This window comes from Oryctolagus cuniculus, chromosome 6 (assembly GCF_051225735.1).
Source record: "Oryctolagus cuniculus isolate XC-2025 breed Fujian yellow rabbit chromosome 6, ASM5122573v1, whole genome shotgun sequence".
Lineage (NCBI taxonomy): Eukaryota > Metazoa > Chordata > Mammalia > Lagomorpha > Leporidae > Oryctolagus > Oryctolagus cuniculus.
In genome coordinates, this window is record NC_142872.1 from 110,131,648 (window position 1) to 110,151,589 (window position 19,942).

Sequence of the window (19,942 nt, forward strand, 5' to 3'; positions counted from 1 at the left end):
GTAGGGGAGAGAGGGGGGAAGGAAGAACAAGAGAGGCAAAGACAGCTCAGGAGACACGGGAAAGGGGTGACCAGGAAGGGAAAAAAAATACAAGAGGAGCTCAGCAGAGCTTGAATAGTGAAACTTCGAGAGAGAAGGGGGTGGGATCGCTCCCCCAGGTAACTACCCTGAGATGAAAAATAGGTGACTACATAAAGAAGTGGCAAGCAACAACTTTGAGCTGAGCAGCAAGTTGTGCACCTGCCCTCGGGCTTTGGATCAGCACCCCTGCTTCTGCCCACCCGGAGCGGCCCCCAGGACCCCGTCCCCGAGTCGGATACGGGAGCAGCAGCAGCAGCAGCAGCAGCAGCTACAGCGGCCGCCGCGGCAGCGGCAGAGGCGGCGGCAGCTGCGCGCCTCCGGCCCAGCCCCGCTCCGCTCCCCCTCTCGCCGGCGCCCTGCCCGTCTTGCGTGTGCGTGTGCGTGTGCTCAGCCTCAGCGTGAGGGGCACCTGCTCGTCCGGGCTCACACCGTGAGCCGCCGCCGCCGCCGCCGCTCGCAGTCGCCGCCGCCTCGCCAGCCGGAGTTGGGCTCCGTGGGGCTTCCCCCCTCGCGGCCCCGGTCCTTCCGCGCTGCCTGCAAGTCAGCCTGGCTCCGAGTCACGTGTCAGTGCCTGAGGCAGAGACTGAGAGAAAAAAACGCGCTTCATTCCTTCTTCCACCGCCATACTGTATTTTATACTAAATCTCATTTTTATTCCAACATTTTACTCCCGCTCGGTGAGTACCTTCTCAGTGGCATTCTTGTCCTATTCTTTTTTTTTTTTTTTGTCCCTCTTTTTTTTTGGGTTTTTGTTTTTGTTTTTTTTCTTCTTTTTTTTCCACTTCTTTGATTATTGTTTCTATTTGGGAAAGCTGGAGGAGCATGGTTTTGAGCCTTTTCCTGAATCCAAGTTTTTCTAGCATGCGATCGGTCTGTAGACAAGGCGCTGGGAGTCCGCGGCGACCGTGCCCGCCGGGAGCGACTCCCAAGTCCAGCACGAAATGCAACTGGTTTTATGGAAAAAAGCAATGTGAAGTATGGTGCCTATTTTTTCCCCTTTGTAAAAAAAAAATGAGAAAAGCATGTTTCTAACTCTTTTTTGGCATACTCTTTTTCTGATAACATTTTTGTAGAGGTGGGATTTTACGGCAGTGTTGACAAGTTTGTGGGCTTGCACTACTGCTGCAAACCAGTGGGCAAATACATTAATTTTATATTTTTGTGCCCTTTTTGGAAGCCGGTGAGAACACATTCGTTTTTTTTCCCTCCTGCTTTTGATACCCATTGATAACGTGAAACTTTTCTTGCAGCTGGTTATCGGGATCATTTTTAAACAAAACACTTTTTTCCTCCTTTAAATTAACTATGACTTTTGCATATTTCACTTTTTTTTAAAAAAGAAATCCGAGATAATTTGAAGATAGATATCCTGATATCTATATCTATATTATCCCTTCTTCCTCCCCCTCCCCTCTCCGTAAATCAATTTTCAAATGATGGCAGTGGAAGGTTTTTCTGGAAAAAAAAATGAAGTGCGGTTTGGTTTCCTTGTCAACGGAGGATGAAGTGAACAGCTGAGCAGCTTGCAGAGAGCAGGTACTTCGTCCCCTTGGAGGCGTTTCCCGGGTGTGCAATGGCAACGCTGGTCCTGGCAAAGAAATGTTCGAGTGTGTATGTGTGTGTGTGTGTGTGTGTGTGTACGCGCGCGTCTCCGGGCAGCGGCCGAGCCTGTGCCTGTGCTGGGGAAATCCGCACCGGGAGCCAGGGAGCACCAAAGTCCTTTCCCCGCCTCGGGATCCTCTTTTTTGTTGTTGTTGTTGTTGGATGTGCGCAAAACACAGTCCCCTGTCTGGTTGCGCCTAGGTCGTCTCCGCGGCGGGAGGCGTGGGCGCCACGGGCGGTGCCGGCCCGGAACGCGGTGGCCCGCGGGCCCTGTAAGTTCTCCGAGGGCCACTTGCGGAGCGGCAGGGGCCAGGGCCGCGTGTGCGGCGCCGGTGGCCGTCGAGCGGGCCGGGCCGACTCCTTAGAGCGCCCGGCTGCTGGGGAGGGGCTGCCGGGTCCGGGGCGGGGGCGCGGCTGGCTCCTGGCCACGCGGGCCGGAGCTCCAGACGTCGCCGGAGCCTGGAGGATGGCACCAGTCCCCGCCTGCTCAACTCCTGCTCCTCCTCTTCGCGATGAGTAAACAACGCAGTAGGTCTTTCCCAGCCTGGTTTGCTGTTTCCTAGGGCTTTGCTTTCTTAGCGGTTCTGGTGCAGCCTTTCTTTCCCTGTTGTGTGGCGTTGGTTTTAAGGGCTTGCTGGCGTCTTCAGGAGATGGGGAAATACTCTCTTAAAGCATGGCCACTTGGGTTTAATATTGAGGGCGAAACTGTTCGTTTACGTGAATGAGACTGCACCCCAACATACAAGATCGCCTTTGATTTAAGTTGTAAAGAAACAGTATTTTCCCCTTGTCAAAACCCTAACCTAACTGTTAAGGTTTCCCCTGAGAACCGGGAACAGGGTGGGGGTGAGAAGTTGACCATGGTGGTGATCCATTTCGGTGTGTTGGCAGCTTTGAAGGACTCCGTGTTGGACGTGTTTTCTGATATTTTGTGATTGTCCTGTCACATGGTTTCATTATGGTCTAGCGCTACTTTTCAGAGATGTACCAGTTGGCAATGAAATGCCTTTTCTGTGTTTAACACAGCGACAGAATCTGCTGAAAAATTTACAGTCAGGATATGGTTAGTAAAGTCATACTTTAAATCTGAAAATCGGGAGAGGAACTATTATTTAAATGAATTTCCTTTGACGCTCTAATTTTTCTCCCTCTCAGCCCCCAAATGAAAAGTTCAGCCTTAAACATATCCTGTCTATATTTTCGAATTCTTATAAAAAGCATAAAGAGAATTAAATAACTTTTTTACTGCTTGGGTTAAATTTTCTTACAGATTATCTACAGAAGTTAAAACTAACGCCAGCATTCACAAGGGCCCATAACCAAATGGTTAACAGCATTGTGCTTTTTGCAAGAAAATATTTCACTGAGCCTCTAACTTCAATTTGTGGAATGAAAAGTTTCCACCTTATATTTTACTCTTTGTGATGGAGTAAGGAGTGCAAAAGGTCATTGATCTGGAGATAATTTAAATTTATTTTCATTTCTAGAAAATGTGTTGTTTTTAATTCACACTGTACTCAGGTGTCTCCGAGGTCTTTGAAAGTTGCATGATATGTGAGTTATTTTTGTATGCAAGGTAGCTTTTCTATGTAAAGGAAGTCCTGTTGCATTTATAGAAGGAAGATAGTTAATATACTTTCTGTGGTCATTTTGGTCACTTGATATCTTGAAATGCTTAGTTCAAGATCTGAGGCCAGTATTATGTTAGGAAGCCTTAAATTTGAGTTTTCTTGTTTTGTTTAGAGAACTCATGGCTAAGAGCTCACCTACTCTTTCAAATGGTTAAACATAAAACATTTTAGAAAGCTATTTGCCATAGTATGTGTTTTTAAAAACGTTAATGATGTGTATAAGTAGAAATGCTCATATATTTGAAAATGCAAGCTAATTTTTGTGTATAATGTTTTCGTAGGTTGTGTGTATTGTAAGTCATTTTGTTCTTTTAAAAGACAGAACAAGCAAGAAAGAAATAACTTGAGTGTGCTCAAACCTGAATTTTAATTAAGAGAAACAGTTGCTGCTCTAAGGTCAGGGCAGTTTGTATCTTAAGTTTGAGCAAAGCTCTAGCTTACTGTAGGATGTTTCCAAATAAGATTTAAATTATAATGTTACCAAATAAGACATTCATGTGATTTTAATATGGCAACAGAGAGGTAGTTGCACTTCAAACTCTGTAAATGAAAATCATGCAGAGAACTCTTGTTCATCTCAAGTTTGCAATTATTTTTTTATTTTCTGTATAAACATATTTACATTAAATTTGTAACTATGGCATTCATATTTGCTTTTCACATTTCATTATCCATAAATTATATTGGAATTCTACAACTGTTTATACTGGCTACCTGTTTTATGAGTTTCGGGGTTTAAAATAGTTGGAGATAATATCCTAGAGTTAGCACCGCCTACTGGTTTCTTAGGGAAAAAAATGTTCTTTTATGGAGCAGCTCACTCCAGCCTGATCAATGTAATCATGGAAATGTTTTTTATCTGTTTACTGAGAGAAAATAAAAATCTGATTTATTTTGCAGACAGAGAGGGTTTCCCAGGTGAGGGGGTGGGTGGTGAGGGAAAGAAGACAAATTGTTTATTAGATCGCTAACTAACCTCAGACATTTTCTATCTAAATTGCTCATCAAAACTCAACACAACCTGTTAAATTTCTTAGAGCTTTTCTGTGATATACTAAAAGGTGAATTGCTAAAAATCCTAGATTTTTTAATTAGTTGTTTGGTTTATGTCTCAGTCTTTTATTTGAGAAGCAAAGAAATAGACACACAGAAAGATGGACAGAAAACTCTTATCTGCTGGTTCACTCACTGTGTACTTGCTATGGCAGGGCTGGGCTGAGCAAAAGCCAGGAGCTGTGAATTCAATCCACATCAGTCACATGCATAGCAGAAACCCAATTATTTGAGTCATCACTGCTGCCTCCAATGGTTTGCATTAGCAAGCAGCTGGAGTCAGGAGCTGGGGCCAGAAATCAAACACAGACATTCTGGTATGAAATGGAAACCTCCTAATGAATAAGCTGAGCACTTGCTCTTCCCAGTCTTGAATGTTGTACAGAATGGAAGTCCTAGTTGGACCTATGTCTTGGTTGTGTGATCTGTCCAAGAATATTTAAATGAATAAATTTTCATCATTAATGATTAACAGTTGTTTCTTAAAATTTATGTGGTCATAAGTGATCATGAAGCATTGTAACGCTTTACTTAGTGCATATCCAGTAGCCATACTTTGATGATGTAATACATAAAGGCAAGAGAGTCTAAACACACATTTTCAAAGACAATCTTTCATATTCTTAACTACAAAAGATAGATTACCTTTTAAAAACTTATAGCCAATTTATTTTATTTAATTTTTATGAAAGTCTAGTGGTTAGAAGAGTTACTATAACTGTATAAATGATGCCTCCAGAGTATAAAAACAAGGAAATAAAATAGCTTTATATACCAAAATTATAGCTATTCCTAGTTAAAAGGAGTGCTATTTAGATAGCTATTTCTAAAATAAAATCGTTATGTTTAATAAGCCAATAAGAAGTCTATGAAAATACCAGTAATAAGTATGTGTGTTACATTTCTAAAAGCTTCTAGTAAGGGTATGGTCATGCTTTGTGTACTGTTTGCTAACATTATAAGCAACTAATTACACAGTGCATCCAATAAGATAAAACTCTACAATGCAAGTCCTCCATTATGAAGACAGAAACGAAGTTAAGTGAATATTTAGAGTCATTTGCATAATAAGAAAAATTGTGGAAAGTAGTTTATTTAGGATTTAATTTATCCTGCTATTGGATTTTTGAAAACTTAAACTAGTGATTAGCTGTGACTTTTAAAAAATAGTTGTTTCTTCCCTTCTTTTATCACATTACCATTAAAAAAACTGTGCTGTGCTTTGAGAAACTGAGTTGATAAATTTAATTCTTCAAACTATTTATGGTTCTCCTGAAAGTAAATAAAAGCTTATTTTTTAAAAAAGTCCTCACTGAACTGCATTGTTATTCACTGGTTATATCATTATTTTTGCTATTTTTAGTGATTTGTACAATTGCCTTTAAAATCCTGTTTTCAAAATTCGGTGAGATAATTTGTTTTAATACATTTCTTTTCAGTAGTATTGTGACAATGTGAACTTTCACATTTGTGTCAGTGAGAACACTTATTTTTATTGCACTGTGATTTTGAGAACAATTATTAAATATAATGTAAGTAGTAGGTGGTTTCTGAGTGTACCAAAAGCTGAGTTTACCTTTGAAAGTGTTGTATAGCCGGCGCCGTAGCTCAATAGGCTAATCCTCCACCTTGCGGCGCCGGGTTCTAGTCCCGGTCGGGGTGCCGGATTCTGTCCCGGTTGCCCCTCTTCCAGGCCAGCTCTCTGCTATGGCCAGGGAGTGCAGTGGAGGATGGCCCAGGTGCTTGGGCCCTGCACCCCATGGGAGACCAGGAAAAGCACCTGGCTCCTGGCTCCTGCCATCGGATCAGCGCGGTGCGCCGGCTGCAGCGGCGGCCATTGGAGGGTGAACCAACGGCAAAAGGAAGACCTTTCTCTCTCTGTCTCTCTCTCTCTCACTGTCCACTCTGCCTGTCAAAAAAAAAAAAAAAAAAAAAAAAGAAAGTGTTGTATAAATTTAATGTTTGCCATAATCCTCCCTTTTATTGTTAAATATTGAACTGCATAATACTTAGATCTCACCTAGATTTTGCCAACTTTTAGTAATTTTGTTTATTCTTAAAACTTTTAAATTTTCAAGAACATATTTAGGAATCTTTTTTTTTTTGTCCTTTCTTTTGTTACACTTATGTTAGGTATTAAATTTAGTTGTGCTTTTTTTCTTTCTAATTCTTCTACCCATTTAGAAAGGTTTTTATTTGTTTCTCATTAGCTTGCCTTTTTTTTTTTTTTTTTGTCTGCTCAGTTTTCCTGAGGGGGTATGTTGATATCTCTTTTCCCACCCATTTATAGCCACAGAGATGGCAGTGGGAGAACTTGCTAGCGTGTGACATACATATCTTCTTGGCTGTTCTTAGAGATTCCTCAGCTGGGGCAAGACTGCAAGGGTTAGTTCTTGGGTTGAGGATCCATTTAAGTGCAGAAGAGAATCGTGAAGGAGAATGTAGGAATCCCATCCTGCTTTTCTGAAATATGAAGTGGAATGAGACACTGCACCTTCATTAATGAAAAACTTAAAATTTTATGAGTATAAATACGTTTGGTAAAATTCCATGTAGCTCATCAATACTATTTTGACTTGGTTTAAAATAATACAGGTGACTTTTCCCCAGATTTAACAGTGGAAATTAATTGAATTTATATGTCATCTGTACGTTTAGAGAAGATGTTTATACACATTTCCATAGCCGTATGCTACGTTATAACAGGAGACACATATTTGCAATCAGTCTGGAATTGTTAAGAAGTGGGAGTAGGGAAAGTATTTTTTCATTCAATCCAGAAAGGGAGAGAAAAGGACTAACATTTATGGATGTGCCAGATGAATGCACTTCCATTTGTTCTTCTCTGCCGCAGGTTGGTAACATCATTTTACATCTGGGAGAAACCTGAGACTTGTAGTGATGCTTACCTTGCTCAGAGCTGTACTGTTGATGATGGAGCAAGTGGCTGGTGGGATCTGAATTGACACCTCATGTCTCTCCCTTTGTACCAGGATGCTTCATTTGTGGAGATGATTTTTTGGTTTGTTTTCCCTGATACAGAACAACTTCTATATATTTGTTCTTGATACATGATTTAAAATGACTGTAGCTTGGCAGATTTTCCGTGGCGAGTTCTCTGGCCATGCTTAACAGAGAATACTATGACTTATGTAGAGATTGTTAGTCCTGAAAGAACCTTCGAATGAACACACTGTCTTTCTAGGACTTTGAGTTTTCTGCATAGAGCCCAGTGCATTGTTTTTGAATTAGTCTTGATGTTCTGTGGATCAGAGAAAATAGATTGTTCTTTCTCTCTACAGTGGCTTTGTAGAGGCCTTTGGAACAGTATTCAGTATTCATTGTGTGCAAAATGCAATTTCTACTCTTGAAGGTTTTTAAACAAATCGTGTAAAATTAGTTTTTGCACAAGGAAAACCAAATGGCTAATTCTTTCATAACACAGAGAGTCTATAAATATAGGTGTCTCCTCTGTCTGCCAACATCACACCATTAATATCATCTCCACCTCAGAATTTCACTGTTGCAGCCTTGGACATGACATGATGTTTTTTCAAGCTCATTTTATCTGTTTGTTAATAACATAAAACATAACTGCAGGATATTTTAAGATACTATTTAATTGCCTCTTCAAAAGTGCAAAAAAAGTCTTCCATTATTAAATAGTTTTATTAGAACTTGAAAAGTGACTATTTTCAATAAATAAGGGGAAACCTACACTCGAATAAAAGCAGTGTGATTGAGTAAAACTGAAATGTATTTCAAAGAGATTTGGTGGTCAGTCTACAAGTCCACAAAATCTGTGGGTTTAGAGGGCAAGGATTAAAAGCTGCCATCTAATTTTGGAATTTGGATATTTTGAAAACTAGCAGTACCAAGCAAAGCAATAGAAAATAGTATCTAGAGGAGAGTCTGATTTTGCTGAATTCAGAGAATGTTTGAGTTTTGTAATGATCACTAATTCGAAGTTCTGTCATTGACTTCTGGATGAAATGACAAATGTGTAATTGAAATTGAGGTCTGAAGCCAGGAAACACAGTCAAAGCTAGAAAGGAGATATTATGAAATCATCTACATTGAAACTCCAGAAGGGGGTATGTCTTCCTAGTGCAGAAACTTGGAAAATATCTATTTTTCTGAGTGGATAAAAAAGAATGATAAAATGCAGAAATACAGCTAACAGCATTGAGAGACACTGAAGCTCAGGAACATTGTGTGTGTGTGTGTGTGTGTGTGTGTGCAAATAAAAAGAAGTGTTCCACAGAGCTAATACTGTATAGGAATAAAGAAGGGTGAGTCCTGACAAACAGACCTTTGAATCTGTGATTACAATCCTTTAATGTTAAGAAGAAACTCAACAAATGAAATATGTTTGACTTGAGGAAAGGAAAAAGTGATCTATGATTCCAGATGTGATATGACAGCATCATAAACCAGTCTGATGTTCCCAAAACTGTATACATCCCCTGGTGTGTGTGTGTGTGTGTGTGTGCACATGTATAAATTACACAATACCAATAGGAAGATCAGTAGAAAGTTTTTTTTGGAACTACATAATTTAAATTACATGTAGAAAAATTTTAAAAGTATGAATATCCCAGATATTCCTAGAAAGAAAACACAGTAGTTCAATCTGTCAGATATTAAAAGATAATAACTTTTTTGCAAACAAATATATTTGCTAGTCCTGTCCATGGAAAAATTTTCAAAACAATGTCTGTCACACTGTAATGAACATACCTAGTACAGAAATCATGGTATCTGTATATCATTCCTCACTCAGTGGGACCAGAATGCTTTAGATTTGGCTGATTCTAGATTTGGTCAGAAAAAATGCATGATGCGCGTGGGATATTTCACTGTGCCAGAAAGTAAGGGAGAAAGAAGGGAAGGTAGGAGAGAGAGAAGTGGGGGGGGGGGGGGAGAATATCATTATGCTCTTAGAATTGTATCTACAAAGCACATGCATTAGTTAAAAAACTAATTAAAATTTTAAAAAATTAAAACATGAAAAAAGGAAACACTCAAATGAGGCTGCTTGAGTGTAAACAGGAGCCAACATCAAGGGTATGCCAGCTGGCAAATCTGAATCAGTTTAAAATTGAGAGAGACTGTAACCTACTGTAAAGCATTGAATAAACTACAATCCCTGAGTCCACAGTGATACTGTAAATAAAAAAGAAAAAAATCAGACAATACAATAAATAATTGAAAGAATTATATGGTAAAACTACCTTTTGGGATGAATTTGCATTAGTTCATGAGAGACAGCACTTCACAAAATAATATGAGTTAAATGTAATAAATTTCTAGGATTAGAAAATTGTTGTTGGTAATTGCCAGTGAAATAAATGAATCAGGCAAGGATCATCAAAGAGTGATAAAAGCATCAGTCATAAAAATTAAAACCCTAGGAATTTAGTGCCAGGATTAAGATGCCACTTGGGATGTCCATATAGCGTATTGAAGTGCCTGGTTCCAGTGTTTCAGGTCCAGCTTCCTGCTGGTATGCCCCCATGAGGAAGCAGTTGATGGCTCAAGTAGTTGGGTCTCTGCCATCCACATGGGAGATGAAGGTTGAGTTCCAGGCCCCTAACTTCAGCCTGGCCCATGCCTGCATATTGTGAGCATTTGGAGCGCGCTCTCTCTCTCTCTGTCTCTCCCCCCCCCCCCCACCGTACCTTTCAAATAAAAGGAAAATAAATAAATTTAGGAAAGTACTTTGAGACACAGTGTGTTTTCATGGTGTTCAAGTATTACTTCTTTATTGCATCTTGTAGTCATCTTAATTAATTGAATGATCAAACCTGCAACACAATGTGATGTCATGAACCTCCTGATTATAATGCCATGGAAGTCCATTTGTGAAATGCTGCTAGGTACGCACAATACCATTTGTGAAATGTTGTTGCTAGAATGTTTAACCCGAGTCTACCAAACCTGTCTGGATTTACCTTCCAACTTACAGAAAAATGGAAGGAAAGAACCAGTTGTATTAAATCTTAAGGAAATAAATCCGTGAAGTGGGTGTTCTGCATGGAAGAAATAAGAGATGTGGCCTAGTCTTAAGAAGATCAGTGCTACTGTTAGGTCCTTTCTTTGGAACATTATGAAGAGAGCTATAGATATGTAATGATGTATTATTCTTGCTTGATTTTGAGTAGAATTTTCAGGTGGTCTAGAAATAAATTCTGCTTGGATATGGCAATGCAATCCTTTATAAGGAATTCATGGATTGGAACCAAGGCAACTAATATGGAATACTGTAATGAATTACTTCTAAATATAATAAGTGACTCAGATTGAAAATAAGATAATAGACTACTTATCAATACGTTTTGTATTGCTGCACAAATTTCTTTTCATTAGAAGTCCAGATAGCAGATAGAAAGGCAGGAGCTTTGACTATTGCTGCTGCTGCCACTTCTCATTCCATTTATAGATCACCCATTCTAGACTAGTCTGACATCTGAGTGCTTAGTAATATTGAGCCTCATTTTTATGCCGCCTTGTGAGAATATGTTATTTTCCTAGATAATGATGTCTGGGAGAAAATTGAGGATCAGACAGGTGACTTGTCAAATGTCTCAGTGCCATTAAATGGCTGAGTAAATACCTGAACTCAGGAATTGTTGGCACCACAACTTGGATGCAGACCATTTTGCTCGGTTTAAAAGTTGGAGAAAAGGAGATGCCTTGATTTGTACATCAATAGGTCAGTGACATTTGTTTAATAAAATGACACAGCCACATAATTAATGCCCTCACATTAGCTCCCCGTAGGGAAGACTATAGTTTCTGATTCTAGTCTGTCTTTTCAGAAGCTTCCAAAATGGTCTGCTCATGGACACAATGGGTAAGATTTTTTTTCCTATTTGCTAATACTTTATTTTATTTTTTCTTCAGAAATCTTTTATTTAAGGAATATAAACTTCATGCACGTCACAATTTTAGGAACACAGTGATTCTTGAACTTGTGTTTGTTTAGTCAGCTTGTGTCTATTAGGAACCCATTTGTCACTGTGTTTTCAGAGATTTTTTTTTTAAAAGGTCAGAAACCAAATAAAAGGCACTGGATGCAACCTTCATGAATTAGCAATGCATCTGGGGAAGGAAATGGTACATAGGAAAAGTGACAGTGCATACAGTTATGGGAATGAGCAAAAGTATAAATGATTGTTGTTCTTTGGAATATTTAAGTACTTGACAAATTTTAATGCTATACCTCTTTCTCCTTTCCATGTCTTGGTTGGCTTTGCATGTGGGGCTAACAAATGAGGGAACATATGAAAACTTATAGGGGAGATGCATAGGAAGAAAAGAGGGCCTAACAGAGAGGAACAATGACAACAAAAAATATTAAGTGTGAGCAATCTAGAAGGAATATTTGGAGGTGAAAAGAAAATTTGGGGCTGGCGCTGTGGCACAGTGGGCTGGCGCCCTGGCCTGAGGCATCAGCGTCCCGTGTGGGCGCCGGTTCTGGTCCCGGCTGCCCTTCTGATCCAGCTCTCTGCTATGACCTGGATAGCGGTGGAGGATGGCCCAGGTCCTCGGGCCCCTGCAACCACGTGAGGACCTGGAGGAGGCTCCTGGCTCCTGGCTTTGTATCTGTGCAGCTCTGGCCGTTGCGGCCAGCTGGGGAGTGAACCAGCGGATGGAAGACCTCTCTCTCTCTCTCTCTCTCTCTCTGCCTCTCCTCTCTCTGTGTGACTCTGACTTTCAAATAAATAAATAAATCTTAAAAAAAAAAAAAAAAGAAAATTTGAGGGAAATAAAATGGGGTCAGAGTAAATATGCATAATTATATGAGTCTTGGACTTTGAATTCATACACATTTTATGCTTCAAAATTTAGTCTTGTGTTTGGGATTATAAATTTTTATTTGTAATACATTGAGATGGTTCAAATTTCAAATAAAAATATCTTATTAGAAAACCTTAAGTACTATCAAGTGTATAAAATGAATTCATAAATAACTATGCTTTTGTGCTGTAAATAGCTAACAATACAGTTGTACTAACAGTTTGCATAATATTATTGAACTAATAGTATGAAAACATTTTTTTTAATTTATTTATTTGACAGAGTTACAAACAGTGAGAGAGACAGAGAGAAAGGTCTTCCTTCCACTTCCGTTGGTTCACTCCCCAAATGACCGCAATGGCCGGAGCTGCACTGATCCAAAGCCAGGAGCCAGGAGCTTCCTCCTGGTCTCCCATGCGGGTTCAGGGGCCCGAGCAAGACAAAACATTCTGTGGATGAGCACTGCCAAATGGAATGATAATGCAAGTCAAGAGAGCAGACAGTGTAAATTATTTTAATCACTGTGCTTCTAAATTTGTATTTATGAACTGCTTGAAGTTTGTATACCTCTTAAATAAAATGTTTCTAGGTTAAAAAAAGAAAATATGTATTTTCCTTTTAGATGAGAGAGAGAGAGAGAAAGAGAGTGTGTGTGTGTGTCTAAAAGAGATCTCTCATCCACGCATTCACTCCCCAAATGCCAAATGTCCAAAACAATGAGGTCTGGGCCAGGTTAGAGTCAGGATCCCTGAACACCTCCACATCTCCCACATGAGTGGCAGGGCCCAAGTACTTGAGCCATCATCTGCTGCCTCTCAAGATGAGCATTAGCAGAAATCTGGAATTGGTAACCAAGCCAGAACTGGAACCCAGGTAATCTGATAAGGAACATGGACATTTTAAGTAACAACTTAACTGCTGTGCCAAATGCCTAACCTCCACATACATAAGTTTAAGAACATAATTTAAAAAAGTAAAGTGAAACAGATGGAATTAATTTTATAATGTATTTTATGGAACCAAGTTGTTTCAAAATATTATGTTAACCTCGACTCAATATAAAATTATTTTAAACATACACTAAATTTTTTTGTACTAAGTCTTTGAAATATGTTGCATTTTATTCCCATAGCACAGAACTAGCCACACTTACAGAACTCATATGCTTATTGCGTTATCCAGTGCAGATCTGAGAGTTCCAGAAAGTCTCAGGACTATATCATCTTTTAAAGCTCTTTTTTTTTTTTTTTAAAGATTTATTTATTTATTTGAAAGAGTTACACAGAGAGAGAAAGAGAGGAATAGAGAGAGAGGTCTTCCAACCAATGGTTCACTCCCCAGTTGGCCACAATGGCCAGAGCTGCGCCGATCTGAAGTCAGGAGCCAGGAGCTTCTTCCGGGTCTCGCACAGAGGCACAAGGACTTGGGCGATCTTCTACTGTTTTCTCAGGCCATCGCAGAGAGCTGGATCAGGAGTGGAGCAGCCAAGACAGGAACCGACACCCATATGAGATGCCGGCACTGCAGGCAGCGGCTTTACCTACTACGCAACAGTGCCGGCTCCATTAAGCTCTTTTTGATATGATAGTCCTTATCAGAGATTAAACAAGATAGATTTTAAAAAATACTGTATGCTTGTTTGAATTTTAGTTTTCAATTTTTATTAAGAATCTAAATTGAAAGCCATTAAAGTTCATTTATTTTTGGTCAAAAAGGGATCCTAAAATATGGTCAGTTGATTTCAGAGCTATTAAATTTATCTTGATATTATCGTTCTTTAGGAACAACATAGGTACTTTTACTTAATTTGGTTTTGCAATATACTCATTTGTTATTTGGCCTTTTAGGTAAAGAAATACACAACTGTCAAGAATGGACAGCATTTTCATAGAACAAGCATTTCTTTCTGTTGCATTAGGCCCCTTCTTTTTGGTGAGAAATATACCCGGCTCGCAGAATCATTTTAAAAACAAATTGATATACTTAATATATGATTCACATACAGATTTATTACTCACTGGATAAAAGCTTAGCTTCAGAAATTATTTGAAAATAAATAGCAAATCCTGTATCTAAAAACATGTATTCTGCTTTTTGAAGTCCACAAATGTAGAAAACCAGAGGATTTGCATAATATGAAACTCCCAAACTACTTCAACTTATTTTCTTCCCCATATCCTTCTGTTCCTATCAAAGCATTTTCCTTGCATTGCTCTGATAGTTGGTTTCTAATATGACATTAAAAACACCTTGACTGGGCAGTTGTTTCAGTCAAGTCACCACTTGAGATGCCTGTATCCTCTATCAGAGCACCTGGGTATAAGTCCTGGCTCTGCTCCTGCTTAGAGCACTTTCAATGTTCAATATATATTTCAGATATATTTCAATATTATATTTCAGTGATAATAATAAACAGATCAACAGCCACCATGAGCACTGCCATGCATCCAGCGCTATCTTCCAGAACTTCTAGAACCTTGACTTGTTTCTCTCTACTTTGCCTAGGTCTCTATCCTTTGAGTTAATGTGGATGGGATTTACCTTCCAAGTTATAGAACATGTTTTGGGTTTATCAATTGTCTGTTGATACCTGGAACTATATCTCACATTAATTAATTACTGGATTAATTCCTCATTGGTGGTTGAATGCTCTGGAACTATTTTCTAGATATTTCCAGTTTCTGTGTAAACTCTTTTTCACAGGAATTAGGTGACAACTGAAAACAGTTTTTAAAGGTCTTTCATTACATTCTTCACAGTTACCTTTATAGATGTGCAGAAGGAAACAATTGCTCTGCAAGAGGAAAAGCAGGACATAACTGCGGAGAGTATGCATGCTTTTCTTAGGTGATAATTCGCCTAAAGAGAACTATGTTAATAGAGATCTCTGTAACTCAGAACGTAATTTCATATACATTTAATCCTATTCTCATTGTTTTTGAATACTGAACTCTCGGTATCAAAGGTGATGTGACTCACCAAGACTGCTCAACTGGTAAATGTCAAGGAAACTGCCAATTGCATTGAAAAGTAACAATCTACTCTGAGGACTTTTGAGCAATTTTATGCTTAGTTTTAGGCATACTATTGCTTATTTTAAATTTTGGTTGCTTCTTCCTATATTTATTATGGTAAATAATTCAATATATTAGATATTCTTAGGAAAGAAGTAAACCAAAATTTTCTACTTTTACTCTTTCAGGTTTCTATTATAGTATTGTTGTAGGATATCTGAGATTTTAATAGTTATCGTGAGTGGTTAAATTGCTGCCATATACAACTAATTATATTGGTAAGAATTTTAACATAACAGTACGCTACAGAAAATGAACAGATTTTCACTTGCAAAACTGTCTTATAAAGTCAGCCAGTACCTAAAAGAAGTTTATTTGGAGGAACACAGTTTTGAATCTGTAGTCTGCTGATCATTATCATAATCCCCTATCAGTGTAAGCATCCAATCTGTTCTGTGTATATTGCTGCACTTATTTGTATTAGTTTTATTCTAGTATTCTAACATCATATGCATTTTAATTGAATTATGCACTTTTAGTTATATTTTGGTGAAAACCCAAATCTGATCCTTAATCCAGTGTTCAGTGAAGGAATCTGTCTCCTTCCTTACCATTGGTAGAAGAGCTGTCTGGGTTTTACTTACTTAGAGGTGACTTAAAACATACAAAATAATGTAGAAGTATTGCGTGAACTATTGGGGGTCTTTTCAGGTGCAATTTTTATATAATTTTCAGGATGACTTTAGAACCCAACCATTAGGAATTGTACTGTGCAATTTCATTTTGTAGAATAGTTTTCTTGCATCGACCTGGCATTTCAAACACTTAAATTACCAACATCTTTTTTAATGTACGTTTAAAATGTTGTAATGATTTCTCAATATTTTCACCATGTATATGCACATTAGCTTATGAATGCAAATTATAACATTCTTGGTAATGTACAATTCATAGGTGAAAACACTTGAAAAATATAACAAAAGCAGTATTACATAAGAATGGAGTAAAGATGTCATTACTTGCTGTAGCTGTAAATTAATTATTTTCAGCAACACAACAAAAGAACGTTTGTTATGTGCAACAAGAAATAAATGGGAATGAAAAGTACACTTATAACATTTCCCATTTATCACTCAGATGAATTGGGTTTCCTGCCTTCAACAAGGAGAGTGCCTGATGCTGTGAACCTTTGCTGGAGAAAAGTTGTACGTGCAGTTCTGCCTTTTGAGTCTTGCAGAGTTGCCAGGATGACTAGGGATTGCAGAAAAGAACCATTTGGTGTTCTGCTTTTTTTTTTTTTTTTTAATGGTCTGTTGAATGAATTACCATAGAATTTTGGAGACTAAAGGAAGAAAATGATAATTTTCTTAGCAGATTATTCTAAACTAATCTTAAAATTAGAACTCTTTAATTTATTTTTTTATCTCATTTACTTACAAGTTAAGCAGGATTTTCTTTCATAACATTGTTCATGGTGATAGTAAAAAATAATGCCACTCAAAGTGTGGTCTGTGGCTTATTGGTGGCTATTTTGAAAAACAAAATTAAGATTTCTATAGGAATATCTAGATAATTATTTTATGCTTCATCTCTTTTGGTGTGTTTTCTCCATTATTACTCTAGTGATTTATTTTTATTATTCTATGAACGATTGGTTTGGGATTAGTAGAAAATAAAAAAAAAAGGTTGCTTTACACAGATTGTTTGAGAAGTCAAAGCACAAAACAGAGCAATTGTGCTCATGCTTTCTTGCAAGTTTAGTCCTTTCTAGATTATATACTTCTTAAAAATTTAAACTGCATATTTCAATTATTCAGTAATTCACTTATCCATCCATTCACTCATAAACATTATTGGTGCTGTGTCAGTCCCTCATACAAAGGATGAATAAAACAGTGCGCCCTTGCTGATGGGCTTGCAGTCTCCAGGGACATTCTATGATAGATGTTGCCCCAGTGCTTACAGATTCAGTAAACATTGCTAAAATTGAATTGTGTGTATTTAAGTGAATATGTGTGTATATAAATATAAAATGTATGTCATATGTCATGCACGTTCAGTGTATGTACATATGTATATACTTTTATGTTATTTTCTAAACCTCTGATTTCTGTGTGAATTGCTTAAAATTTCAAAAGTAATCATCAGAGGCAATCATATTGAACTATTCTTTTTTTGGGGGGTGGGGCAAACAGAGTTAGTGAGAGAGAGAAAGACAGAGAGAAAGGTCTTTCTTTTCCATTGGTTCACCCCCCAAATGGCTGCTACGGCCTGTGTGCTGCGTCGATCCAAAGCCAGGAGCCAGGTGCTTCCTCCTGGTCTCCCATGCAGGTGCAGGGCCCAAGGACTTGGCCCATCCTCCACTGCCTTCCCAGGCCACAGCAGAGAGCTGGACTGGAAGAGGAGCAACCAGGACAGAACCGGCACCCCAACTGGGACTAGAACCTGGGGTGCCCGCGCCACAGGCGGAGGACTAGCCAAGTGAGCCGCGGCGCTGGCCTGAACTATTCTTATAATTAATACTTCTGAACACAAAAACAAGAACATAAAACACCGTGTAGAAACTTACATTCTTGTAGTTCCCTAAAGTATCTGAGTAGATTCAGAATCATCTTTTTTTTTTTTTTTTTTTTTGACAGGCAGAGTGGACAATGAGAGAGAGAGAGACAGAGAGAAAGGTCTTCCTTTGCCGTTGGTTCACCCTCCAATGGCCGCCGCGGCTGGCGCGCTGTGGCTGGCGCACCGCGCTGATCCGATGGCAGGAGCCAGGCACTTATCCTGGTCTCCCATGGGGTGCAGGGCCCAAACTTGGGCCATCCTCCACTGCATTCCCTGGCCACAGCAGAGAGCTGGCCTAGAAGAGGGGCAACCGGGACAGAATCCGGTGCCCCGACCGGGACTAGAAGGCGGAGGATTAGCCTAGTGAGCCACAGCACCAGCCCAGAATCATCTTTTGACAGATAGAACTCTAGCTTGAAAATACACAAGAGGAAGAACACAAAAACGTTTCTTTACTCTCTTTGGATTCACATATCTGAAGAATATTAATAAATTTAAATCTGTTGCTAATTTTTTATCTTAAAAGTAGGAGAATATGATATTTTTTGTTCTTTACAAAGATTACACACATTTTGAGTCAATCTGTTTTATGTTAAATGCTTACATTGTGTTGTACATGCACATAATATACTGCCTACAGGTTCTGCCAGTATACTTTTGTATATTATAGATCAACATCAGTTTTGCCTAAATTAAATCAGTCTGCTTTGTGATCATCTTTTTGTGTTTTTTGTTGTTTTTAAAAAGCTGTTGTTTCCTCATACTTTGTTCCCAAAAGTTCCACTGTGATACTTTGATCCTTTTCAAGATTTGGTTAATTCCCGAGTGTATCCTATTTTGTGCATGCCACAAGTTCCATTACTGTTTGTAATTTCTTTACAGATTTTAGCAGGTTTTACTATAATAATTTGCAAAAATAATCAGCTCTGAAGCATAATTTCAGTAAACAGAATTTAATATGATTAATTCAACACCAAGGGACAGGCATTGTGGTGCAGCAGTTGAGCCTTTGCTTGGAATGTCTGCATCCCATGTTGGAGTGCCTGGGTAGGAGGAGTCCCACTTCTTATTTGGATCCAACTTCCTGCTAATGCACACCTTAGGAGTCAGCAGAGTATGGTTTACATGCTTTTTTCCTGCCACCCGTGTGGGAGAGCTGAGCGGAGTTCTGGGCTCCTGCCTTCAGCTTAGCCCAGCCCACAGCTGTTGCAGGCATTTGGACAGTGAACCAGCAGATAGGAAATCCTTTCTTTCTTTCTTTCTTTCTTTCTTTCTTTCTTTCTTTCTTTCTTTCTTTCTTTCTTTCTGTCACTGCTTTGCTAATGAATAATAATAATAATAATAAATAATTTAAAAGAATACATAACAGCTATTTGAATTCTTACTCTGAGCTAACGTGCAATGTGTGTTTATTTTTTCTCAAGTTAATCCTTGGAGGCCCATTAGTTTTGGTCCTATTTTTGAAAAGATGAATTAAAGGCTCAGAGGGGTAAGTTAGTTGCCCAGATTGAGAGGACTGATGAGCCAAAATTTATGCCCAGGTCAATCTTACTCTGGCACCCTCTAACTCTGACCATTACTGTCACTCATTATATATGCTAAGTTAACTAGGATTTGATTATTTACAAGCATGCCCTCCCATTTTATGTTGATTTTTTTAAAGATTCAATTATTTATTTGAGGGAGAAGCCTTTCTCTCTCTCTCTTTCTCTCTCTCTCTCTCTCTCTCTCACACACACACACACACACACAGATAGAGATCTTGGTTCACTCTCCAAACGGGCTTGGTCAGGTTGAAACCAGGAGCCTGAAACTCCATTTGAGTCTCCCACATAGGTTGGAGGGGTCCAGGTACATGGCCCAGCCTCTGCTGCTTTCCCAGGTACATTAGCATGGAGCTGGTTCTGAAGCAGAACATCTGAGACTCGAACTGGCAGTTTCATATAGGATGCCGGCATTGCAGGCATTAGCTTAGTTCATTGCCCAACAGCGCTGGCCCCTGATTGTTATTTGTTCTGATTGTCATTTCTTCTGCCTAATAAAGCACATGTTGATAACTCCCAAATGTCTCCAAGGCCATTGGCTACAGGTAATGTTCCACATTCCATTACTGAACGCTTGCTGCCTTGGCTACAGCCAGCTGAAGTGACAGCATGATCACTTTCCTAGATTCACTCTCTTAAACTTGTTGTCTGAGTG

At 38.9% G+C, this 19,942-nt stretch overlaps 1 protein-coding gene across 7 annotated transcripts in view; it reads left to right on the forward strand.

Annotated features, from left to right (window-relative positions):
- The first annotated feature begins 200 nt into the window (after positions 1-200).
- Positions 201-19,942, forward strand: part of RALYL (RALY RNA binding protein like) — an 837,272-nt gene continuing 817,530 nt past the window's right edge. For 2 of the 7 annotated variants that reach the window (XM_089335473.1, XM_017341418.4), the window contains exons 1-2: positions 622-758; positions 1,525-1,617. Coding sequence is in view for 3 of the 7 variants with exons in the window: in XM_089335475.1 (XP_089191601.1) it covers positions 2,196-2,211 (16 nt within the window). In the remaining 4 variants the exon portion in view is untranslated. Of the gene's footprint in view, positions 759-1,524; positions 1,618-1,765; positions 1,956-2,001; positions 2,212-19,942 lie in introns of those variants that run through there. The other 5 variants (XM_017341419.4, XM_051844591.3, XM_089335475.1 and 2 more) reach the window with 5 other exon arrangements.